General features: G+C 36.1%; 3 protein-coding genes across 7 annotated transcripts; all 3 read left to right on the top strand.

Moving 5' to 3' along the window:
• The first annotated feature begins 705 nt into the window (after positions 1-705).
• On the top strand, positions 706-12,012 carry LOC149131429 (uncharacterized). Its single transcript, XM_089339991.1, has 10 exons — positions 706-1,046; positions 3,146-3,268; positions 4,223-4,306; positions 5,532-5,620; positions 6,909-7,091; positions 7,439-7,576; positions 8,873-8,928; positions 9,961-10,097; positions 10,756-10,880; positions 11,465-12,012. Exons 2-10 carry the CDS (start codon positions 3,160-3,162, stop codon positions 11,624-11,626), a joined length of 1,083 nt encoding a protein of 360 aa, XP_089196117.1. The 5' UTR covers positions 706-1,046; positions 3,146-3,159; the 3' UTR covers positions 11,627-12,012.
• Positions 12,013-14,542: 2,530 nt separating this feature from the next.
• On the top strand, positions 14,543-23,067 carry LOC106874147 (uncharacterized). Of its 5 annotated transcripts, none has more exons than XM_014921765.3 (10): positions 14,543-14,695; positions 16,348-16,506; positions 16,829-16,912; positions 18,068-18,156; positions 18,715-18,897; positions 19,114-19,251; positions 19,747-19,802; positions 20,117-20,253; positions 20,551-20,675; positions 22,052-23,067. In XM_014921765.3, exons 2-10 carry the CDS (start codon positions 16,383-16,385, stop codon positions 22,211-22,213), a joined length of 1,098 nt encoding a protein of 365 aa, XP_014777251.1. In that variant the 5' UTR covers positions 14,543-14,695; positions 16,348-16,382; the 3' UTR covers positions 22,214-23,067. The 5 variants fall into 5 exon arrangements, with proteins under 5 accessions (XP_014777251.1, XP_089196116.1, XP_089196115.1 ...); XM_089339988.1 differs by lacking the exon at positions 14,543-14,695 and adding an exon at positions 14,702-15,796; XM_089339989.1 differs by lacking the exon at positions 16,348-16,506 and having other exon boundaries at positions 14,622-14,695.
• A 1,488-nt stretch (positions 23,068-24,555) lies between these two features.
• Positions 24,556-26,210, top strand: LOC106874150 (26S proteasome non-ATPase regulatory subunit 8). Its single transcript, XM_014921770.3, has one exon. It carries the CDS (start codon positions 24,602-24,604, stop codon positions 25,403-25,405), a length of 804 nt encoding a protein of 267 aa, XP_014777256.1. The 5' UTR covers positions 24,556-24,601; the 3' UTR covers positions 25,406-26,210.
• The last annotated feature ends 889 nt before the right edge of the window (positions 26,211-27,099 follow it).

The following is a 27,099-nucleotide window of genomic DNA, read 5'->3' as shown; positions in this document are numbered from 1 at the left end:
AAAAGACTTTCTAACTTCCCGAGCGTTAAACTACTATTTGTTGTTTACACACCCGTCTTCGTCTTTTGTTTTTTTTTTTCGTAAATTCTCACTATATATATATATATATATATATATATATATATATATATATATATATATATATATATATATATATATATAAATTCTTTGTATTCTTTATTTTCTTATTTTAACCATGCAAACTTTGGTTTTATCTAAGTTCATAATCTAATAAACTAGATTTGAACATCTCTAACCTGTTTGTTTTGTTTGATTTTTTTTCTCCCTGTCATTAATTATATAAAAAAATCAATACACGTGATATTTATGCACTTAAGCTTCTCATTTAGTTTCTTAAATAAACAGTGTTTGTTGTTTGTTAAAACTCAGGTCCTTTCTAAGAAATGAAAGGTTTTTTTATTATTTTATGTGAATCAATGGTGATATTTAAGAATGTATTAAGGCGTTGAGCTGGCAAAATACTCACAACGCCCGGTCTGGGAATCGAAACCGTGATCCTATGACCACGAGTCCGCTGCCCTAACCACTGGGCCATTGCGCCTCCACTTCCTTCATTATATCAGATATATATACACAAACACACACACGCACACATTCATAAAGACAAGCCATTGTACGCACATCAGCATGTATACAGACGTAATATTGAAATAAACCAGTGCAGAGTGACGCGTCATAATATACCCACACAAATGCGCACTGGTTTAAAGGCATGACCTACAAAAAGGGGGAGGAAAATATCCGAATCTTAAAGTCATCTTTATTAAAGGTCACTGGCCCAATTATGCTCCATCAAAACGTGATATTACATACACGCAAGCATGCATACACACGCATATATATACACTCCCGCTGCGTAATTTTCAAAAAGAATAAAAGTTACATACGCATGTATACAGACAGATATATATTCTCGTGATGTCAAAAGGCCAAATTCCAGGATAAAACAAAACGGAAATTGCCACTTTCAAATATTTATTCCGAGTAGTTCGATACTTCCCTTCGTTCGTGTCTAGTTTACTCAGGTAAGAAAACTTTTAAACACCTTTATTTTTTTAATTATGCAAAAAAAAAACATGAAATAATAATTATTTTACGTTAATACAAGTACTTCAAATTATGTAAACCAGGGGTTTTCAAACTTTTTGACTTGCGGACCCCTTTATAGTTCAGGCTTTACCTTAGGGACCCCCTTATAAACGCTTATGAAATTTATACATAAATATTTGCTTAAAATAACATATTTTTAAATTTATTTATTTAACAGTATTTAACAAATAGGTTTATTGTCAATTAAAAGATTTCGATTAAAAAACATATAAAATCAAATTGCCCATAAAAAGTATTTGCTGTCCACGGACTCCCTGTCTTGTCCTTGCGGACCACAGTTTGAAAACCCCTGATGTAAACCACATAACCACGATGGTCATGTTTGTTATGTCATTCTAATGTGACTCCGCTCAGATGGCTGTGATGTTATTGTGGTAGGAACCCGGTAAAGAAATACATGGAACAGGGGTCCAAAACAGCGCTTATGTAAAGTTATTGTTTATGAATGACTGTGATTTGTATAGCAGAAACAATAAGGGGTTGTGTGTGTGTGCGGGCGTTGTGTTTTACCTCAAAAGTATGACTTTATTAAAAAATTTCTTAATATTTTATTTCTGTTTACAGTAATTTGTGTCATAATTTTCTACGTTGCCTTTCACAGAACGAAACACAAATGTAGGTTTGATTTTCGTGTCTATAAATGACTGTGATTTGTATAGCAGAAACAATAAGGTGTCGTATTTGTATGTGGGCGGATGGAGGGAGGGCGTTGTGTTTTAACTTGGTGACTGTTTTAATTTTTAGCTTCCACCAATTTTCTTTTGGTCCGTCGGTGTCAGTTTAGTCAAGTTCGTTTGTAGGTGTTCTCTTGGCGAAAGTAAAGAATACGTGCACCCGGTGTTTAGGGTTGGGGTTAGGGTTTAGGGTTAGGATTAGGGTTAGAGTTAGGGTTTTTGCTACGCCGAAGACGAGTGGTGAACGTATTATTTACCTCCGCTGTTTTCTTTTTTGTTATCTTGTTCGAGACTGTTCTGGCCCCCGCATCATGCCTCAGGGGAAGATAACGTCTGGAAGACATTCTCTCGCAGTTTGCAATAATGTGGTTGATGCAGGGCGGGATAAAGACCCATCGAGGCCCTAAGCACTTAAAAGATTACTTAATTCAAAATATAAACAATAACAAACCATAAAATAATTTTTTATTTTCCAAAACGAAACAAAACAGTAAGATGGAAAATAATGTTTATTTTTGTATACATCCACTTTATTTATATTTGAAAATTTTTCTCCTACTTTTTTGAATTGCAAAGTCTTTGAACCAGATCCTTAAAATTAATCTTAGGTAACACATCTGCATCTATACTAAGTTGAGAAAAAGGCATCCCGAATATTATTTTAGCAAGTTTAAAGTGATTTTTTTTGTACCGTAAACCATTTATCATTTCTGTGGTGTCCCCTCCTTCCCTTGATACGTTAAGCACGTACTCCTTGGGGCGAGATTTGTATCAGCTCTTATTTCATACCACTCCTCAAGTTCATTAGCTATCATAATTACATTGTTGATTTCTACATTGTTGATTTCAAGTATCTAAATATGGTTTTTGAATTTTACTAAAAAAAAACACAATAGGAACTTTTATTCCAACCCAATATACGTATATATGTATTTAGATAAATAGAGAGGAGGAGGAGACAGACAGACAGAGAAGTGTGTCTGCATGAACTTTTTCCAGCCCTAATTGATGAACAGGGAATCCCACGCCTGCAGCAGGTAGCGTTTGAAATGGGGCAGGTACTATAGATCTCATGTCTTGAGTTTAAGACAGATTTTGGGCCCAGCAAGTCTTTAAAAGTTCTTACCTCCTCTGCTATGTAAGCCTTGCATAGCAGACCAGACAAGAATCCTTAAAGACTCACTGGATTCAGAATCTCTCTTAAACTCAAGACATGAGATCTATATCCCCTGCCCGAATTTCAAACACTACCTGCTGCATATATTTCTTCTCCTTTTTCTTGTCTTTTCATAACGTTTTAGCATTTTTATTTATTTATATTTTTATTTCTAAAACTCAAGATATTTCAGTCGTGATGGCCCCAAAATTTGTGGATTTCAGCAGTGATTCAAACACAAAACCTTCTCAGGCCATGAGAGAAGCCATAGCCAATGCTGAATCAGGAAGCGATCCAATGGTTTTTGGTAAAGTTTTGGCTATATTTGTTGATTTTTTAATTTTTAAATTATTATAAAGCTGCAACAGCATATCATCATCGTTGTCATTGTCATTGTCATCATCATCACTATCATCATCATCATTATCATCGTCATTATTAAACATCCGTTTTCCATGCTTTCATGGGTCACATGGAACTTGTTAAAGCAGAATTTATACAGACGGATGCCTTTTCTGTCACAGACCCTCAGCTGTTTTCATACAAAGTAATATTTTCCCATGGCCAGACATGCCTTTTTATGGAAGACTAGAAACCAGCAACTTGGCTTATATGTCGGTGATGCTTGCTCATTTACAATCATAATGTGATGTTTAGACAAGGGTATATACACACACACACACACACACACACACACACACACACACAGAGGCATATTCACACATACACACACCTATACGCACACATGCACATATACACACTTGCAGAAAACAGCACTGCTTGAAACCGCTCAAATATTTTAAATGGTGCTTGAAAAATAAGGAGTGTTACCTTAGTTCACTGGTAGTGAACAGCTGACACCGTAGTACATCTCTAGCATTAGAAGCTGTGCAAAGACAATAAAATAATAATAATAATAATCTTTTTTACCAAGACAAAACAATGTACATGATAACACTTCCAATCATTTAAGATCAAAAGCCATGAGAGCAAATGCCTGGTACTGCATCAGGGTATATAGCAATAATAATAATAATAAAGCTGAAGCGAAGATCAAATATATAGTGGATGTGTTTATTTGGTAACAGATGATCTTCCCTTAAAATAACAATATTGGTTCCAACACATGATTTGACATGAAGGTTCTTGCAAAACAAAAACATACTCTTTTACTCTCTCTTTTACTTGTTTCAGTCATTTGACTGTGGCCATGCTGGAGCACCGAATGTTATATTTATATAATTTTCTTGATAATTTTCAGCGTTAGAAACAAAATGTGCAGAACTTCTTGGCAAAGAAAAAGCATTATTTATTCCAACGGCAACAATGGGAAATCTATTGAGCAGTGAGTTATTTGCAAAATCTTTTATTTGGCTGTTTTGGAGAAGTTTTTCTGGTTATGAATGTGACTTTTGACTTCGTTAATCTTTTACTCGTTTCAGTTGGTGGAGTGTGGCCATACTGGAACATGCCTTGAAGGGCTGAGTTGAACAAAATCGCCCCTCTCCCATTTTTATTTGCTAAATCTGGTACTCATTCTATTGATTATTTGATAGAATGGGGGGATAGGGTGTAGGAGAGGGGAGGTGTCATTTTCATGTTAGGGGGTGAGAAGAATACTATGAAAGTCAGGGTTTGGGCAGGTTCCTGCACAGAGATCTGCATGGCTACTTACATCAAATAGGGGGAAAGGATGGGGGAAAGAAAGATTAAAATTACCATTAGGGGCTGCAAGACAGCCAATGGTGATAAGGTGAAACCAATATATATATGTGCCCCAGCATCAATATGGTGCCCCAGCATGGCCACAGTCTAATGACTCGAACAAAGGCATGGCTTTGTGGTAAGAATCTTGCTTCTTAATCACATGAGACTGCACCCAGAACCATGTGGTTAGGAAGCGAACTTCTTACCACACAGCCACTCCTGCACCTATTTCATCAATGTCAAAAATTAACTGAAAGAGTAAAGACAAGAATGGTGGGAAAATAGTTGAACATCAAATATAATGATCAATGGCTGATGTAGGCAGAACAGATCATCATCACCACCATTTAGCATCTGTTTTCCATACTGACATAGGTTGAACTGATTGACAAAGTCCAACAAACTACAGAATAGTTTCTACAGCTTGATGCCCTCCCTAAAACCAAACACTTTCCAGTATGTACTGGCTCTTTTTTCATGACACCAGCACTAGTGAGGTGACCAAGTAGCTTGCAAGACAATAAAAAGAAAAGAAACAGAAAAGGCCCTCTCAACTGAGCGGTGAGTCTACCTGAGAGAAGGGGAAGTGGTGGCTTTATACCAGGTGTTGAAGGCTACGACTGCAATTTTACTTGGCTTGATGGGTCTTCTTCTCAAGCGCGGCATAATGCCTCCATGAGGCCGAAACTGATTATATTAATATGAATATGTAAAATAACGGGTGAAACATGTAGGATGTTTAATATGGTTATAGTTAGGAAACATGTAGACAAAAGCTGACTTTGAAGAAAATGAAAAGATTATTTTTCTTTGTACATGTTTTGTAAACGAAGTGTTTATCTTCTTTTGAATCTCTTTCACAGTCATGAGTCACTGTCCGGAGAGAGGACTGGAGATTATAATAGGAGATAAGTCTCATATTTGTTTATCTGAACATGGCAATGTTGCTCAAGTAAGTAGCTTACTATGTCAATGTTTATATATGCAAGGGCGGTAAGCTGCCAGAGTCGTTAGCACGCTGGGTGAAATGCTTAGTGGTATTTCGTCTGCTGTTATGTTCTGAGTTCAAATTCTGCCGAGGTCGACTTTGCTTTCATCCTTTTGGGGTCAATAAATTAAGTACCAGTTGCATACTGGGTCGATCTAATCATCTGTACCCCTCCCCCAAAAATTTTAGACCTTGTGCCTAAAGTAGAAAAGATTATTATTATTATTATTATTATTTCTTTACTGCCCACAAGGGGCTACACACGGATGGGACAAACAAGGACAAACAAACGGATTAAGTCGATTATATCGACCCCAGTGTGTAACTGGTACTTATTTAATCGACCCCGAGAGGATGAAAGGCAAAGTCGACCTCGGCGGAATTTGAACTCAGAACATAGTGGCAGGCGAAATACCGCTAAGCATTTCGCCCGGCGTGCTAACGTTTCTGCTAGCTCGCCACCTTCATGGTAAAACGTACTAAAAGTATAGTAATTTAAATTTGACTTGCTATACTTTTAGTAATTTTAGTATTATTATTATTATTATTATTATTATTAAGAAGGTGGTGAGCTGGCAGATGGATGGATGGGTGGATAGATGGATGGAGAAAAAGGGTGGATGGAGAAGAGGGATGGATGGAGAAAAGGGGTGGATGGAGAAGAGGGGTGAATGGAGAAGAGGGATGGTTGGGTGGATAGATGGATGGAGAAAAAGGCTGGATGGAGAAGAGGGATGAATGGAGAAAAGGGGTGGATGGAGAAGAGGGATGGATGGAGAAAAGGGGTGGATGGAGAAGAGGGATGGATGGAGAAAAGGGGTGGATGGAGAAAAGGGGTGGATGGAGAAAAGGGGTGGATGGAGGAAAAGGGTGGATGGAGAAGAGGGATGGATGGAGAAAAGGGGTGGATGGAGAACAGGGGTGAATGGAGAAGAGGGATGGTTGGGTGGATGGCTGTAAGAGCTATAGTTAGATGTGTGTGTGTGTGTGTGTGTGTGTGTGTGTGTGTGTCTATATCTATTTGTCTATCTCTATATCTCAGTGTGTGTATGTATCTATCTGCCTTGTGTGTGTGTATGTGTGTATGTATACATATGCACGTATGGATGTATGTATATGTGTGCATATGTGTGTGTGCTTGTATATGTGTGCACATGCGTGCATATGTGTGTGCATGCATGTATGTATGTATGTATGAGTAAAAATCATTCAGTTTTATAATCATGGCATTGTGATGGATCTTTTTTCACAGTTGGCTGGAATATTTCCAAGAATTGTCCCCACTCTAAAAGATGGAACCCACGATTTAACCACATTAGCCGAGACAATATCAACATCAGGTGGAACTGGTAATAGTAAAACAAAAGTTATTTGCCTAGAAAACACTCATAATAGATGCGGAGGGAAAATTTTACCTTTGGACTATTTACAAAAGGTAAGAAGGTATTTTGTGATTTTCTTTTACTTACCTTTATTTTCAATGAAATGAACTTGGACTCTGCTGTTATCATCAACATCATCATCATGAAACAATGTGTTCCCCAGCTAAAATATTAAAGAAACTAGAAGAAAACTATATTCTCATACAAAACAAATTATCTTCTTTGTTATCAATTTTGTAATGAAAACATATAAGTTTCAAATTTACACAATTTCTAACATTTTTTGTGTTTGAGTGAAAAGTAACTGGAAAAAATTTAAAAACTGCTGATGTTGCAATTTTTAATGTTTTGGGAACTTCTTTCTTTATTTTATTGATAAAACTAATTTTAATTTTTCTAGGTGTACAACCTAGCACAAAAAAATTATATAAAGGTACACATAGATGGTGCTCGTATTTGGAATGCTTCTGTTGGTCTTGGTGTTCCTATTCCAGAGATAACAAAATTCTGTGACTCTATCACCGTTTGTCTTAATAAGGTAAAGAGCATTTTTGATGATATTATGGTTTAGCATTTAAAAAATTCTTTTTTGTCTTAGGTCAGTGTTATTTCCTATTTGCTTCTATCTAGAAATCAAAGGAAATGACTACCATTCCCTTCAAACTTTGCTTTGTGACTTAGACTTCAATGTTTTAAAACTGACCTATTTTCCATTACATTTCAGACAGATTCAGCTCTGAGTTGCTGAAGCAGAAATAGCGTTATAGCAAATATTCTGCTCAATACCACAGACTTGCTGTGTCATTTGCTTGACCTTAACTACTCAAGCATGTCCCTTAGTGGCTAATAATATGTGCATCTCAGATCATGATCAGGACTAGTGAGGAAGCATCATAACGATATGTTGAAAGGGATTCTTCAGAGTTTGAATAAATATAACAAACGCAGAGTTTGAAGGAAATATTAGCCATTTTTCATAATTTCTAGGGGCAAGCAAACAGGAAATAACAGTTGCTACCCAAGGAAAAAAATCATGTTACACAGTGTTACCTATTTACTTAAATACTTAGACCCTTCACTCCCTACAGAGCATAGAATGGTCGATCAGGGACTTTTCTCCACTGTTCCAAATTTGTCACTGGGAAAAAACCAATTCCTCACTTCATTATATAACCACAACAGTAATTAAAAACAGTTCTGTTGTTGATTACAACTTTGAATAATTCTGTAAAGCATTGCCTGCTGGTGGACTTGACTCAGAGTGTTGTATGGCATCATTGCCAAAATCTTTCAGCTCATAGTCTGACATCATCATCATCATCATCATCATCGTTTAATGTCTGCCTTCCATGCTAGCATGGGTTGGACGATTTGACTGAGGACCGGCGAACCAGATGGCTGCACCAGGCTCCAATCTGATCTGGCAGAGTTTCTACAGCTGGATGCCCTTCCTCACACCAACCACCCTGAGAGTGTAGTAGGTGCTTTTACATGCCACCGGCATGAAAGCCAATTAGGCGGTACTGGCAACATTATGTTATACAGGTGTAGGAGTGGCTATGTGGTAAGTAGCTTGCTTACCAACCACATAGTTCTGAGTTGAGTCTCACTGCATGGCACCTTGGGCAAGTGTCTTCTATTATAGCCTCAGGCCGACCAAAGCCTTATGAGTGGATTTGGTGGATGGAAACTGAAAGAAGCCTGTCGTATATGTGTATGTGTTTGTTTGTTTCCCCACCATCACATTAATTATTTACTTCTATTAATTATTTCTATTAATTATTTACTTCTTTAAGATCTTTAAAAAAGGATTCTCTTAAAATTTTAATTCCAGGGAATTGGTGCTCCATTCGGGGCTGTTGTAGCTGGCACGGAATCTTTCATCAAAAAGTTGGTATCAATTGGTATTGTTATTTATTCTATTGTTTTGTTTCAGTCATTTGACTGTGGCCATGCTGGAGCACCACCTTAAGGGTGTTTCTAGTCGAAGAAACTGAATCCCAGGACTTATTCTTTGTAAGCCTAGTACTTATTCTATCGGTGTCTTTTGCCGAACTGCTAAGTTACAGGGACATAAACACACCAACATCGGCTGTCAAGTGATGGTGGTGGGGAACAAACACAGACACAAGCACACAAATATATACATCCCAGAGAGTGAGAGGGGGATATATATATAAGACGGGCTTCTTTCAGTTTCCGTCTACCAAATCCACTCACAAGGCTTTAGTCAGCCCTAGGCTATGGTAGAAGACACTTGCCCAAGATGCCATGCACCATCTTATTCATCATCATCTTATTCATCATCATCATCATCATCATCATATATCATCATTATCATTCATCATCCTCGTCATCATCATCATTCATCATTCATCATCGGCATCATCATCACCCTCATATATCATCATCATCATCAATCCTTGGATATTACTGTCCTGAGTTGTAGGACTCACCAGGCCAGATCCCAGCTTTCTATGGCACATAAGTGACCAAGGTCCAAGCATTTCCCTTGAATGGCTTGCCAGTCCATCACAGGGTACCAGGAACAATGTGAAATGAAGTGTTTTGCTCGAGGACACAACACACCTCCTGGTCTGGGAATCGAAACTACGACCTTCCTATCATGAGTCCAACACCCTAACCATTAGACCATGAAACTTCACTAAGCGAAGTAGAACAGAATGAAACAAAGAGTTTAGCTAAAAAACACCTAAGTCCCACCTTGTCTGCGAATTGAATTTCTGTGCATACCCACAGCCAAAGCATTGGAGGGATAATTGCTAATTAGTGGTTCATTTTCTAGATTCGTTAAACCAAACCAATAAAGATACAACCCACAATTAAAACTGACACTTAATTATTCGGTGGTCATAAGTGAAATTGTGATTAATTCTTATAATTAATTTTTTTTATAACCAGAGCCAAACCATGTCGTGCGGCCCTTGGGGGTGATGTCTTTAAACTGGGAATAGAGGCAGCTGTAGCGTTGTGTGGTTTAGAGAGACCAGAAGAAAACATTCAGAAGGACCATATTCTTGCAAAGAGACTGGTCAATGGTAAATACACTCTATTGTCATTTGTTTTGTTGTTGTTGTTGTTGGTGGTGGTGGTGGTGGTGGTGGTTCTAATTTGTCTATGATGATGATGATGATGATGAGTAGATTTAGATTTTTGTAGTCATCAGGATATCATCCATCCAGCCAAGTCAAGTAGCTGGCCACAGACCAACGTAAACTTTCCACACAAGAGTGGCTCAATTGAGTGATAAGACATGGATGGCTGGCTTGGTCACATCAGTGAAATCTTTAACTTACACTATAATGCTTGATTAATTCAAAACAACAGGGATTAATAAACATTACATTTGATCGAGTAATCCGAAGAATGCTAAAGGGATAAACCAGTCGTATCCAGCCCAGATATTCCACCTGTTTTATGCTACAGCTGGTCAGATCTAGCCTCTCATATCAAACCTACAGCATCGTCATTTTAAAACTAGACAATCACCTCATCAAAATCCCAAACCTACAAGATAATCCCTAATTAATCCAAAACAATGTGAATAAATAAGCATTACTTTTGACGAAGTAATCTGAAAGCTAAATGGTTGATTTATTTCATGAATTATTTCCATTATTTTTATTACTTAATTAATAATCATTTTTTATTTAATTTTTTTAATTCGTGAATTGTTTCTCTTTTTCTCGGTTTCAGGTCTGAAAAATCTTTCTTCTTCAATGGTGACAATAGAGCCAGAGGAAGTCCAAACTAATCTCATTCTTATTAAAATCGATAAAGAAATGTCTTTCATCACAAACTTAAAAGAACGCTTAATGACGGTATGAAAATAAATCCCTAATTTATTTATCCATTTCATTCTGCAGAAAGTAAAGCCACAAGTTTAAATAAAGTATTCATAAAGACAGAAAACTATTAATGAAACTAATAACCTGGTATATAATGTACATATATTAATGTATACATACCTCTAATTGTAGTTCATCCTAAGCAAGAAACCTGTTCTCCACTGGCCCCTTCTTTCATATTTTTACCCAACTTTTACCCCCCCCCCCCCATATCCAAGTATAATGTTACCTCTTTGGGGTTCTTAGTCTTGCAAGCTACATGGCAACCTCACTAGTGCTGGCGACACAAGAATGCCAACCGCTTTATATGCTGTAAAGTAATTGGAATTAGGAAGGATAGAGAAACTATGCTGAAGCAGACACTGGAGGCAGGATACAGTCCTTGGACCCAGCGGATTCTGTTAAACTATCCAACCCATGTATTTAATAATAATGATGATGAAAGCTATAGTGATACCGTAGATGGTGATGATCATTACAAATAATAAGCCTTTCAATATATTTACTTCATTTCTGTTTTTTATCTTTTTTTTTTTATTTTCTTATTTTTTAAACAGACCACAGAAGCTGAAGTGAAGGAATTGGGTAAGGAAATCCATGTGGGTTGTAAACTTTTAGGTAAAGATATTCGGTTTGCAATTTGCTGTAATATAAACGAAGAAGACATAGATGATGCCATCAAGAAAGTCTGTTATGTTTTTAATGAAATTCATTTCTGAAAGAATTAAAGTGTAGTTACATTTTATAGCTATATATATATATATATATATTGGAAGGTTTGGAGGTGATGTACAGGAATTATATATTAGAAAAAGTAATAAGGTGCTCAGATATCTGGATGGTTGTACATTTACAGATTTTTATTAATATGTCACATGTTTTATAAATATTAACATTTGCACCTATTCTTGTAGGCTTTTTCAAATATTTGAAAAACCTACAAGAATATATATATTTATATGTATGTATGTGTGTGTGTATCAGGAAAAAAATGGCACGATCAGGCTCTTCGATCACATGATCACAATAGTACCAACTATAAGCACACATGTGCAGAAGGCAGTGTGACAATAATAAAGATATGTTATTCTGAAAGTGTAGATAATTTTTGACTTCCCCTTGTATATATATAGTTTACATTTCCATTAAGGTAAGATCAACAAAAAACGTACTCCATCTGGTGACAGATAAACATTGTTTAAAGTACACAGTAAATAGTTATGAGTCACTAATACTTTCATACATTGAAGATAACCTGCCTAGACAATAACTTCAATGTATGAAACTACTAAAGTAAAGATACCATTTCAGTTCACGCTGATTCATGAGGGCTGGTTTCCTGGTTTTCAGGGCATATAAATTCCCCACCTGCATGGGGCACCTGTCCATCTCAGGCTTAATCATTTGTGCCAACTGAGTGGACTAGAGTAACGTGAAATGAAGTGTTTTGCTCAAGAACACAACACATTGCCTGGTTCAGGAAACAAACCCCAAATCTTATGATCATGACTCCATCACCCTAACCACTAAGCTACATACCTCCACTAGGAAGCTATTTCTTGCTCATAATTATAAACTGTGTACATTAAACAGTATATATACAGGGTGGCCCAAAAGTAGGTTTACAGTTATTCAACTATCTCTTTTCATATATTAACAGTTTAGATCTTAATTATAAAAAAAAAATATGAAACAATTATTCAATGCTGATTTAGTTAATTTTGTCAAGCTCCCTTTTCAGTTTGTAAGATAGAAATTTAAATGTAATAAAATGTTTTAAAAGAAACTTACAATGCCTACGCGATAACTGTAGACCTACTTTTGGGCCACCCTGTATATATACACATTTTTTTTATAGTTATCAGTTTATCAGCACTGTGCCCTTGGTACACTTTATCTTCTTGTTTTAATTGAACAAATTGGTTTTATCAAGAATAATAAACTACATTTGAATAATCTCTTGTTTCTTTTTTCTTCATTGTTATAATTGATTAAGTAAATAAGTGACAGCATCATACAATTAAATGTCCTTCATTTCTGATGTTCTGTGAAAAACAAACATACCTGGTCATGAGGAAATATTACCTTTCCTGGAAACAAGTGAGGGCTGGTGACCGGAAGAGCATCCAATCATAGAAAATTACATCTCGGCAAAAACCTGCTAAAACACATGAACCCACAGCGTGGCGCCTTGATCAAGTGTCTTCTACTATAGCCTCAGGCCAATCAAAGCCTTGCGAGTGGATTTAGTAGATGGAAACTGAAAGAAGCCTGTCGTATATATGTGTATATGTATATATATATATATGTGTGTTTGTGTGTCTGTGTTTGTTCCCCCACCATCGCTTGACAACCGATGCTGGTGTGTTTACGTCCCCGTAACTTAGCGGTTCGGCAAAAGAGACCGGTAGAATAAGTACTAGGCTTCCAAAGAATAGGTCCTGGGGTCGATTTGCTCGATTAAAGGCGTCAAATGACTGAAACAAGTAAAAGAGTATATGTGTGTGTATATACGTGTGTGTGTGTGTGTGTGTGTGTGTGTGTGTATAACAGTCAGCCCAGACACTTGTCATATAATAGGACAACAGAGCACAAATCAGTCACTAGTATTGATGGACTCATTATCGATCTGTTGCTTTCTAATCACTTCAGGGTTACCTCCCTTTGTTATGCCCTACTTGTAGCTCCTCTACAACAATACCTGCTCTACCCCACCCCTTCTCTCGTCCCTTAACCCCCATCAAACATAAAGGCTCCCCTCCTTTCTTCTAATTTTGTAGACTTGCGAACTCCATGGCGACATCAGTGGTGCCGAGGGCATGAGAAAAGAGGGCACCCAGTACAGACTGTAAGGGTGCGGGCGCCAGGAAGGGCTCCAGCCGTAGAAACCTTGCCAAAGCAGACACTGGAGCGTGGTGCAGTCTTCGGACCCATCGGGTCCGATAAAACTGTCGTAAAATAATGATTTCAAATTTTAGCACAAGGCCAGGAATTTCGGTGCTGGGAGTAAGTCGGTTACATAGACCCCATTACTCAACTGGTACTTATTTTTTTTTGGACAGCGAAAGGATAAAAGGCGGCCCCGGCAGAATTTGAACTTAGAACGTAAAGACGGACGAAATACCTCTAAGCAATTTGTCCGGCGAGAACCGTTGTGAAATCATTGGACAAAAAATGATGATGATAATGATGATGATGATGTGTGTGTGTGTGCGTGTGTCCATGCGTGCGTAAACGTGTGCGTGTGTTCCTCCACCCTAGTCACTTGATAACTGGTGTTGTTTTGTTTACATCCCCGTATCTTAGTGGTTCGCTAAAAGCGACTAATAAGTACCAGACTTCAAAAATAAATCAAATTAAATAAGCAAGTACTGGAATGATGCATATGACAGGTCATGGAAACCTTTTTAACCCGTCGAAATAGTCTTACCAGAGGCGGGCCGTGTATGAGATAAAATATGCAGGGTTAAAGGTCAAAGCTTTGCTTTCTTGTCTGTCTAGTCTAAGATAGGCTTTTGTGATTGTTTTAATTATTTTATTACGCCCACTCACGCACATACGCCTATTAACACGTACACATGCATAGAGTAAAAGGTCAAAGTATATACGCGCGCGCGCGTGTGTGTGTATGCATGTATGTATGTACGTATGTATTATATATTACATACACCTTCATAGATAGATACACACGCGCGCACGCATATTAAAACAAGGGAGGTTACTCTAAAGTAATTTTTCAACATATTTGAATCATCCTTTTGTCATTGTTTTTATTGCTTCTGTCTCAGGTAAGAATTTTGTTTTTGTTTTCTTTTGGTACTTGTGATTGTTTATTTTAATGCATACATACACACACACATATAAAATAATGGATGTCTTAATACAGAAATACTTGAAATCCTTAAGGTTTTTTTTACAAACTTTATCACGCTTATGTGGTTTGAAGATTTCTTCGTTCCACGTCGATCCTGACACGCGGGATCTTCAACAAATGTCTTTTTATTCTTCGAAGACCTCCACCAAAGAATATACACATGTCTTGAAATATTCATTCCATCCGAGTTTGCACGGGTAATCTTTCAGAAATTTAGTGAACCGTTATGTAACGCAAGGCTTTATGTATCGTTACGGTTATTTGGCTCCGTTAGAACCGATTGCCTAAGATATTTACAGTTCACAAAATGCAGAATATAATTCTTTTTTTTTTTTCCTTAAAAAATAGTTTCTCATTAGAAAACTTCCCATTTAATTACACGAAATAATATTGATGTGTTTACCCAGGCTTGGCTGTGTGGTAAGCAGAATGCCTCCTCACCATATTGTCTTGGGTTCAAACCCTTTGCAAACACCCTGGCCGAGTCTTCCACTACAGCTCTGTGCCGACCAAAGCCTTTTGAGTGGATTTGGTAGACGGAAACTAAGGGAGTCCAAGTGTGTGTATGTGTGTGACTACCGCTTGGCAACCGGTGTTTGTTTGTTTACGCCCCTATGCCTTAGTGGTTTCGGCAAAATGAGACCGATAGAATTAGCAACAAACTTAAAAATAAATACTGGAGTCGATTTGTGCAACTAAACCTTTCGAGGAGGTACCTGAGCATGGTTGCAGTCAAAAGACTGAAACAAGCAAAAGATAGAAGATATGATCATTAACGCAAATAAATTATTAGTGGTGGTCACAACTGGATTTACCGCCAAGTATAGCTGCAATAGGTTAAGAAGGAACTTTTTGTTGAAATTCTAGAATAACACAAAAGACACAAAACAATGAAGATGAACTTTTTGGAGCAAAATAATTTGGTGAACTTTGGGAATAGCTATCTCGAATAAAATGACGAAAGAATAAATTCGTTTCAATCGTGGAAGCTACCTCGAAGGTACGATCGGGACAGGTGAGATATTTAAAAAAACATGGAAGCACATCTACACTAGTGTACCCTCCCACAACTTTGTTTCCTCATAACATTCTGAAAAATGAGTATTTTTTTTTAAGAGGTTTTCTTCAAATATCTCTCAGAGGATGTAGATTACGACTATATAGAAATTTACTGTAAAAAAAATTCTTTTAATTAAAAAAAATAATAAATTGTACACGTACGTACTGACATATATATCTACAAAATGAAACTTGATATTTTGAGAAAAATGAGATGTCAGTCGGTATGTATATATGTACGCCTACCAGTTTTTTTTTTTTTTTTTTTTTTTTTTTTTTCACTACATTCCAATAATTGTAATTTACAACATCTGAAAACTATTTCTAGAAAATTTTCCTTTAAAAATAACTATTTTTCTAAATTTTATGAGGGAGCAGAGTCAGAATCCAGACACACTTATACAGAGATCCTAACATGGATTTTTAAAAAGGATTTTCTTTTAAGTAATTTTCAAGTGTTTTTTTTTTGTTTGTTTTTTTTTTGTTTTTTTGCAATGTGGGATACAGATCTGTTTCAAGTCCATTAAGTTACTGCTGCAGTGATGGCCCCAACAATTGTGGATTTGAGAAGTGATACAGTCACAAAACCTTCCCAGGCCATGAGAGAGGTCATTGCAAATGCTGAAGTGGGAGACGATGTTTTAAGAGAAGATCCAACTATCTTAGGTAATATTTAGGTCATTGACTTTCCTTTCTTGTAATAATAGTAGCAACATGCATATTTAAATAACAGTTACACACACACGCACATACATTCACACTGTCATACAGACAAACATAACCATGTGTGTGAAGTTTCTAACTGCCGACAAGGCATATCTGAAGCTTTCATCTTTCCTTAAGGTATAGAAACCAAATAGCAGCCACTGAAGCTATGCCACTGAAAATTTCCTTCTTCTCATCAGTTTCAAAAGCCTCAGGGTTGCCACCATCAATATCAAAAGAGCACTATAAAATGTATATAAAAATGCAATTTTTATAATTTCAGCCTTAGAAGAAAAATGTGCAAAACTTCTTGGCAAAGAAAAGGCCTTGTTTGTTCCTTCTGGGACCATGGCAAATTTATTAAGCAGTAAGTTATTACGTAATGTTTTATTTGGACTTTATTTGTATTCATTGTCTTTCAATATGAGTCAGTTTGTCATGGATACTAACAACATAATGTATTTAGTCAATCTCAACTATTTTTATTACCTTCTGGCTCTCTTTTGTAGATATTCTTGAAGTATAGTCACTAATCTAAAACTTACTTTTAATTATATTAGAACTTTTAATTATATTAGAACTTTTAATTATATTTATTTTCTAAGTTCCAAGGTACATCTGTGAGATATACCTTGGAAGTAAGATCTAGTTGATGGCATCTTTGTACAGAATATTGATTGCATTTACAATGATATCAAAGATACCAAATTCTCTGTGAATCTGCTACAATTTGAGTCAGTGGGATTAGCCAAAAAAGCTTTGAGCATCAAATATGATAATCCTTGGCTGATGTACGCGAGGGTAGCTATCTTTGTTAATATGGATATGTAACATAATGGGTGAGGTATGTTGAATGTTTGACATGGTTATATTCAAGAAAGAGGAAGACTAAAGATGAATTTGAAAAAACATTGAAAGAGTTATCTATATTTTTGTATATTTCTTTCTTTCTGTAAAGTACCATATTTTCTCATGTATAAATCCTACTTGTTTTATACGTGATTGTAACTTAAAAAACTGGGTGAAACTTATATATGAAGCAAGACTGATATCAAGTTTGAGTATGAAGGGAAAAGATTTTGTGTCAAGATTTAATATTAAAGTAAGGTTGTGACTTCTACATTCATAAATACAGTAGTTATTTTGAATTTTTATTCACCAGATTGGCATTTAATGCTGCAAAATCAGTTGTAGAGATGTGAAATTTTGAATAAATGTAGCTTTCTCTTCTTCCATAATCTATATTTGTATTTTATGGATATTGCTGCTAATGCACCAACTTCTTAGAATTATGCTTAAGTATCGTGAGCCCTCTTCCGAGGTACTCATGCATAAATCACTCGGATTTCTCCTTAATTTTAACTGAAAAGTCTAGGGTGCAGCTTATATATGAAGCAAGGCTGATATCAAGTTGGAATATGAAGGGAAACAAATTTTGTACCAAGATTTAACACTAAATTAGGCGTGTGATTTATGCATGGAGTAAATAAGGTATTTAATTTCTTTTAAAATCCTTTAACAGCTATGAGTCACTGTCATGAAAGAGGTTTGGAAATTATAATTGGAGATCAAGCTCATGTTGGTATTTATGAACAAGGCAATGTTGCACAAGTAAGTAGCTTACCCATTGCTTTGTGTGTGTGTGCACACCTGCACATGTGTATATTTACATATATACACTACTACTACCTCTAATACTACTACTATCACCACCACTTCTACTGCTACTACCATCATCACGACTACTACCACCACCACTACCACCTTGTTGCTACATCACAGTTTTTTCCCATGCACTGTTTTCCTTAGCTTCCACTGACCACTCCCTTGTGTTCTTCTCCTTCCCATCCATTTTCACACTTATTCTTTCACATCAGGCATTCACCCCTTCCTCCATTCCATGATTTGTTATTGGAATATTTAAATACTTTGCTATATTTAAGGGAACATTTCAATGTAAGATTGGTTCTACAATTTAATAAATTTAATTTTGAAGTAATTATATAATACATTCCTCTAGGCAAAGATCACGTTTAAGATTGCCCTAAGTGACACGCAATGGTACTGAACTAAAGACTATATGGTTGGAAAGCAAGCTTTCCCTCAACCACATAGCCATACCTGCACGCATATTATAAATATGTAAATTTAGAATTATGCTCTTCACAGATTGCTGGAGTATTTGCAAGAATCATCCCCAACCAGAAAGATGGAACTCTTGATCTTGCTACAATTGCCAAGACAATATCAACAGGAGGTGACGCCCACCTCTGTAAAACGAAAGTTATCTACCTGGAAACTACTCATAATAGATGTGGAGGGAAAATATTACCTTTAGATTATCTACAAAAGGTAAGAGCAATTTTGTAAATTCATTTTATTCATCATTTGTATTAGATCTGTGAAGAGGCGGGTATTCATAAGTGTAGCTGGATCGGTGTGAAGACAGAATGAGACAATTTGGCACTGTTGGTGTTTAAAAACTTGGAATTAAACTACAAAAAAGGTAAAGCAAAATTATCAACTGTATTCTCTATTTTAACAGTTTAATAATTTATATTTTCCCAGGTGTATAATTTAGCACAGGAAAATGGTATCAAGGTGCATATAGATGGTGCACGCCTTATGAATGCAGCTGTTGGTCTCGGTGTTCCTGCTTCTGAAATAACAAAATACTGTGATTCTGTCAGCTTGTGTTTCAGTAAAGTAAGATATATGTTTGATGTTAACATAGTTAGGTGCAGGGGTGGCTTCCTGAACACATGATTCCGGGTTCAGTCCCACTGCGGGGCACATTGGGCAAGTGTCTTCTACTACAAGGTTTTTATTTCATGCTGACCATTTGATAAAATCATTAAAGTCATTTTATCCTTAATTCTATAAAGAATAAATATATATATGTGTGTGTGTGTGTGTGTATATATCAGCCCAAGACTATAGTAGAAGACACTTGCTAAAGATGCCATGCTGTGGGGCTGAACCAGAAACCAGTGGGAATGAACTCAGTATTACATGGTTGCAAAGCAAGCTTCTTAACCAGACAGCCATGCTTGCACTTTATGTATATTTCCAGAATATTTAATTTTTGGTTTAATACGATTTTTCTAAATTTATTTCTAAATCTAAAAAATATTCATTTCATTATCAATCCATTTCTGTGTTTCTAATATCTGTAAAAAATGTTCTTCAAACTATCTTCAGGGAATTGGGGCTCCAGTTGGGTCAGTTTTAGCTGGTACTGAATCTTTCATCACAAGGTTTGTATCAAGTGATATTACTATTTATTTCATATTGTAACATGTTAACAAATTCTTCCAGGATTAAAAAAAAATTTTGATTTAACAGAAAGTACAAGAACATTGGATTAAATATCTCCATCTTGCACAAACAGTTGTGATTGCTTCCTCTGAGGAAACTTCATCATCCTCATCATCATCGTTTAACATCCATTTTCAATGGGTTGGACGATTTGACTGAGGACTGGTGAACCAGATGGCTGCACCAGGCTCCAATTCAGTTGTCTTAATGAAATTATAATTAATTATATTTATTTCTTTTTTCTTGTTATCAGGGCCTTAAGAAGCCGTAAAGCTCTCGGAGGTGGAATGAGACAAGCAGGAATATTGGCTGCTGCTGCCATATATGGTTTAGACAGAGTTCAAGAAACCATTACAAGAGACCATGCTCATGCAAAGAAATTGGTCAATGGTAAATACATTTAATTATTATGATGCTTTGTATTTGGAAAAGTTGATTCCATGTCTCACCCAGAGACCTCAAGAGATAACAAGTTAGAAGTTCAAGTTGGTGTTATGATTAGGGTGCCATATATTTGGTTTATATGTGGTTGGGAAGAAAGCTTCTAACCACACTGCTATTCATGCGCCTATTTTATTTTATAAAATTTAATTATTTGATGAAATAATACTGAAATAATTATTTAATTAAAAATTAACTATTTTTTTATTTCATTTTGTGAATTGTTTCTCATTTTGTTGATTTCAGGTCTGAAAAATCTTTCTTCTTCGGCGGTGAAAGTAGAACCGGAAGAAGTCCAAACTAACATCATGTTTATTGAGATCAATAAAGACATTGCCTTCATTTCTGATTTAATTAAACGTTTAATGACGGTATGAAAGCTATTCCCTAATTTATTTATCCATTTCACTCTGCAAACAGTCACCAGTTTAAATATGAATATTTATAAAGAGAGAAAACTAAGAGTACCATAACCTGGTATATAGATTTGATATATTAATGTATGTATCATAATCATCATCTAACGTCTGCTTTCCATGCTGGCATGGGTTAGACGGTTTGATTGAAACTAGTAAACTGGGGAGCCTCACCAGATTCCAATCTGATTTGGTATGGTTTCTACAGATGAATGCCCTTCCTGACACCAACCACTCCAAGAGTGTTTAGGGGTGGTTTTTTACATACTGCCAGCATGGGTCCCAGTTATGTGACATTGGCATCAGCCACAACTATGATTTCACTTGGCTTGACGAATCTTCTTAAGCACAGCATATCGTCACTTATTGCTTCCGTGAGGCCCAATGTTCAAAGATCATGTATATGTACACATGTGTGTGTGTGTATATATATATATATATATATATCGAGCGAGATCGTTGCCAGTGCCCCTGGACTGGCTTGTGCGGGTGGCACATAAAAGACACCATTTCGAGCGTGTCCGTTTTCGTGCGGGTGACACGTAAAAGCACCCACTACACTCTCTGAGTGGTTGGCGTTAGGAAGGGCATCCAGCTGTAGAAACTCTGCCAAATCAGACTGGAGCCTGGTGTTGCCATCCGGTTTCACCAGTCCTCAGTCAAATCGTCCAACCCATGCTAGCATGGAAAGCGGACGTTAAACGATGATGATGATGATGATGATGATATATATATATAAATACATATGATGTAGGCACAGGCATGGCTGCATGGTAAGAAGTTTGCTTACCAACTACATGGTTCCAGCTTCAGTTCCACTGTGTCTTTTACTATAGCCTTGGGCCAACCAAAACCTTGTGAGTGGTGTCGGTGGTGGTGGTGGTGGCAGTGGCGGCGGCCGTCGTGGTCGTCTCTGATTAAGAAGACCTGTGGTCAGTGGGGGGTCCCTACTATGACCACCTCGTTTATCTCTATATCAGGGCCTATCTTTCAAATATTTTCTTACAACCACAACAAAGCCACTACCATCATCATCACAACTATCACCAGTACCAATCAAAGGACCCTGTATGCGGTTTCTCAACCTTGCTAGAAACAACAGTAAATGTCCCTCAAATTGCACACAACCATTCTAAATAAGAATATAGGCCCTGATAAGAGAAAAACGAGATGGTTGTGAGCAGGAAATCCCTAGATCATAGGTCTGCTCAACCAGGATTGATCCAATGTGCTAAACATAAGCAGTGATTAGTTTTGATATATATTTGTTGTTTATTTATAATATTTTTTGTAAAAACGTTTATAGTATATTTTGCTTTTTTTTTCAACAGACCACTGATGATGAAGTAAAGGAGCTAGGGAAGGAGATCCATGTGCGTTGTGCAAATATGGGCCAGAGGATTCGACTTGTAACTAATTGGAATCTAAGTGAACAAGACATAGATGATGCCATCAAGAAACTGTGTTATGTTTTCAGTGAAAAAAACCTGTAAAAGATACTACAGAAGATAGATAGATAGATAGATAGATAGATAGATAGGTAAATTGTGCGTGCATGTGTGTGTGTGTGTGTATAGGGTGCACCAAGAGTCATGCACAAATTAAGTTCACTGACTTATTATATTCCTATCAAAATAAAGAAAATGAAAATATGGACACACACTCTTGTTTCTGTATTAAACCTAATACATAACTCCTTATATCTAACTCATCTCTGCAGTTTAGATGTCTATCTATCTATCTATCTCTTTATCTATCTATCTATCTATCTATCTGTCTATCACTCAGTCAATCTATCTATCTATCTATCTATATATATATATATATATATACATATATATATATATATATATATATATATATATATATATATATATTTTGTACTTTTTTGTACTTCTTTGTAAAAAACATTTTCATTCTCCTTCTTGATAATTTGCTTCATCGCAATGAAAACCGGTTAGAAAAAATTTTCATTAAATTATGCTCCCAGTTCAGCATTCTGGCTTTTTTACATTTTCCTATTATTTCTCCACGTGCGGTTAACACAACCCCACTATTTACTGACTTGTATATATATATATATATATATGCATGTGTAAATATGTATGTGTATATATGCATATATATATGTATGTGTGTATGTATACCTATAAGTATATATATATTTTTATATCGTTTTGATTATAGCAAATTTAGACAATATCAGCTGTTGAAATGTTACACATAGCCTTTATTGTTGGCAAACCCTTTATATTGGTACAATCATATATGAATGGAACACATATTCATATGATAATTGAATTTATATCTATATTTTATGATTTTAATTAAATATATTTTGAAATTGTCCTCGTGTTATATTTTTTCATATCCATGTACTTAGACACCAAACGTACATAATACAAAACATATGCAGGGTGTCCATAAATTATCTTTACAACCTCTGCAATTTATCATATTTATTTACTGTGTGCAACCAATGGAACTCACATAAAAGTGTTCTGATGTTTCTAATAAATCTGTATTTGTTTGCCTATGTTTTCCAATAAACTCTGCTGGATTTTTCAAATTGTAAAGATAATTTATGAACACCCTGTATGTATGTATATATATATGTATGTATGAACCTGTGGAAGAGGTAGACCCAGGAAGACCTGGGATGAGGTGGTGAAGCATGAACTTAGAACATTAGGCTTCACCGAGGCAATGAGTAGTGACCGAGACCTTTGGAAATATGCTGTGCATGAGAAGACCCGGCAAGCTAAGTGAGACCATAACCTGTGGCCTTTGCCAGCGGTGTAGCCAGTCCACTTATACGTACTTTTCCTTCATTGGACATTAAACTCTGCTTGCGAAGACTTGTTGAGGCAAGTGAAATCGAAATCGAAATCGAACCAAATTCGACGACTGGCAGCCATGCCAACCTTTCCTTCATTGGACATTAAACTCTGCTTGTGAAGACCTGTAGGGGCAAGTGAAATCGAAATTGTAATTGAACCAATTGATAGAATAAATACTAGGCTTACAAAGAATAAGTCCTGGGGTCTATTTCTTCGACTAAAGCCCTTTAATGTGGTGCTCTAGCTTGGCCGCACTCAAATGACTGAAACAAATAAAAAAAAAGAAGAGAATATACATCGAATGGCTCTGGGGTTCCACTCGAATAAAATAAGAACATTCAGATTTAATGTATCTAGAACTATAATATTCATATTGTCCTTGGTCTTTTAAGACGGTAGAGAGTGGACTGAGTGAGAAACGGCCTTCTGAATGGCATGCCTAATGAAAAACCCCCTTTTCAGTTTCCTTATTAGCAGATCCGGGAACCGAAATATGTCTCAAGTGGTCTGTAATGATTGTTCATGCTCGATCTACCTAATAATTTAATGGTTTTATACAGTTGCCTCCCTTGAATATCTCGATTCCCCCCCCCCTCCTCCTATTAACACAAAGTCATACAGTTTAGGGAAAATATATAATTGACTAAATGAAACGTTTCTTTAATAATTTTTTTTTTTTTTGAACAATGAGAGATAAAAATAAAATAAAATGAAATAAAATAAACTCTAGTGGAATTTGAACTCTGAGTGTAAAGCTACCGAAATTAATCCCATATGTCATTTTCTCCATAACAGTACTATACCGGTTAACATAGCATTAACAAAGCATCATATTACATACAGTTGTTTTTTTTCTTTTATTAATGAATTGATAATTATTTTTATTATTAAAATATTTATTACATTAAAATAAAACGATTTATTAGATGTAAAAAGAAAGAATAAGAACAAATGATTTTTTTTTTGCGGGGGGGGGATATAAAATCCGAAACTCTCCTAACCGGAAGTTATCATTTTCTGCTGTGTCACAAGGAGTACAAGATGGTGACTCTGAAAGAGATTGTAACTATGTATCAGAATTTAAAGAGGGAATGGGACAAAAAACCTCCCAATTTAGACAATTGTGGACAGCTGCTATCTAAATTAAAGATTGCTCTGACCAGTGTGACGTTTTTACCGACGGACGAAGCTGAACCTTCCAAACAAGAGCTATTAGTCGCACGAGACATTCTGGAAATTGGAGCCCAATGGAGCATCCTTCGGCAAGACATCCCAGCTTTCCAACGTTATATGGCTCAATTGAAGTGTTATTATATGGACTATAAAGACAACCTGCCAGATTCTAATTACAAATACCAGTTACTTGGTTTGAATTTACTTTGTTTGTTGTCGCAGAACCGTCTTGCCGAGTTCCACACCGAATTGGAACTCCTACCTGTGAAAGACATCCAAAATAATATCTACATTAAACACCCTGTCTCTATCGAGCAATACCTGATGGAAGGATGTTACAACAAAGTTTTTATAGGTAAAGACTCCGTACCGGCCGAAAGCTATAATTTCTTCATGAACATTCTGCTAAATACAATTCGAGACGAGATTGCTGCTTGTATAGAGAAGGCCTACGACAAGTTGGCCCTCAACGAAGCTGCTCGGATGTTGTTTTTCGAGAGTCAAGTGCCCATCCGTGAATATGCTCGCCAGAGAAACTGGATTCTGTCCAAAGACAGTTATTTCAACTTCAACATTGTCGATTCTCAGAAGGACACTGAAGATGTTATCCCTGCCAAGGAACTTGCTAAACAAACCATCGACTACGCACGGGAGTTGGAAATGATCGTTTAAATCGTTTGGTTTTACGTATGTAATAAGCAATCCTTAAGTTTTTTTTTGGTTTTTTTTGCGTCAACTCTATACAGGTGAGTCTGTAAAAAGTAAGGTAATAATTAGTGTCTTGATAAGAAACACCTACATTGTACAGCTGTGTCCGTCACCAGACAAAACAAATTGCAGTTTAGTACATATGTGAATCATTAAGAAATGTAATTTATATTGTAAAATCAGGAGTAAAGTATTTCTCGCCCAAATACATTTCACCCCCATCTTTCTTGTTTTCCCCGTTCCACACCACCATTTTCCAGACACTCTTTTACTGTCGGAAAAAAAAAGAGTATTCAATACCACAGAAGAGAATTGAGACCTTATTTTGGTCAAGTCATTCTCTTGCTACTCTGAATTTCACCTGTGAGTGCTCGGGGTCTTGCTGGTACAGTATACCAGCAAACTAGAAAATGTATGTTAAAATTGTAATTAAGTCCTAGTCGTCAAATACTATTATTCTTCCATAGTTCTTCAGAAGTTTGATCTCCAATGACTTCCAGCGCTTGTTTAGATTTGGTATAAAAAACTAAAAAAACTAAAAAAAACTTAAGGATTGCTCAAAAAAAAAAGAAAAAAAATCATTTTTCCTGTGTTATGGTTTTTCGTTTTCTTCTAATGGCAACAACAAACAATAGCACTTATCTTCATTTATCATTATTGAAAACTCGCATCAAACTCTATTTACTTTTTACTACATTTGTTCAGTTTAACTAAAACAACTGATATATAACTTGAAGAATTTAATAGAAATATAAAAGTTATAAATTTTTTTTCTCTTTGGAATTATTTCTTAACTTTCATTTGAATTTTTTTCTTCCCCTTTTTTTAAAGTTTCACTTTTGGCTGGAATTTTCGGATAGCTGTCCCCTATAGGTTGGAATCTTACCAAAGTTTGAAATGTGGTACAAAAGAAATTATTCCGAGGGTAGAGATGGACTATATGTAATCTGAACCTTTTCCCCCCCCCCCCCCCCTTATTTATTATTTTTTTTACGGAATCCCACGTTTTAGGCTATGGAGATTCCGATTCTGAAAAAAAAAATTTTGAAAAATTTCAGTCCCCCCCCCCCCCAAAGCAGGCTATTTACATGCTAGAAATAACAGCCAAATCTCACAAAACTAGTGTTAGGGTTAGGGTCAGGGTTAGGTTTACCCTGTGGATCTATATAAAAGCCGGGGAGGGGGGGGATCGAAATTTTGAAATTGAGATTTTTGAAAAATTTTTTCCAGAATCGGATTCTCCATGGTCTGAAACATAGGATTCCGTAAAAAAAAACAAAATTTAAAAGGGGGGGGGTATACCCAGATTACATATACTCCATCTGAACCATTCGGAGATTGTCCGTCCAATTTTGTTCCTTATACTTTCGACATTTCTTGCAAAACTTCATGACAGCGTGGAGTGAGACCAATATTGGTTAGAATGTAATAGCCTGACCATGTCTGAGAAAATTTAGTGTAGTGGGAATCGCGTCGGTTATATAATACTGTGTAGTCGTATTAGGTATACTGTGAGTTCTGGTAGGCATATGTCGGTTATAATGTATCTATGATCATGTGGGTTTTAATGTAGCAATGCTATCATTCCTAAGGTACATAGTGGCAACCTTAACCTTTTAAACTGCAGAAATCAGATATATGTCCTTTCAAAATGTCAT

The sequence above is a fragment of the Octopus bimaculoides genome, chromosome 22, assembly GCF_046866305.1.
Source record: "Octopus bimaculoides isolate indiv1 chromosome 22, ASM4686630v1, whole genome shotgun sequence".
Taxonomy (NCBI): Eukaryota; Metazoa; Mollusca; class Cephalopoda; order Octopoda; family Octopodidae; genus Octopus; species Octopus bimaculoides.
Note: the sequence above shows the minus strand (reverse complement) of the source record. Positions and strands in the feature narration are given on the sequence as shown.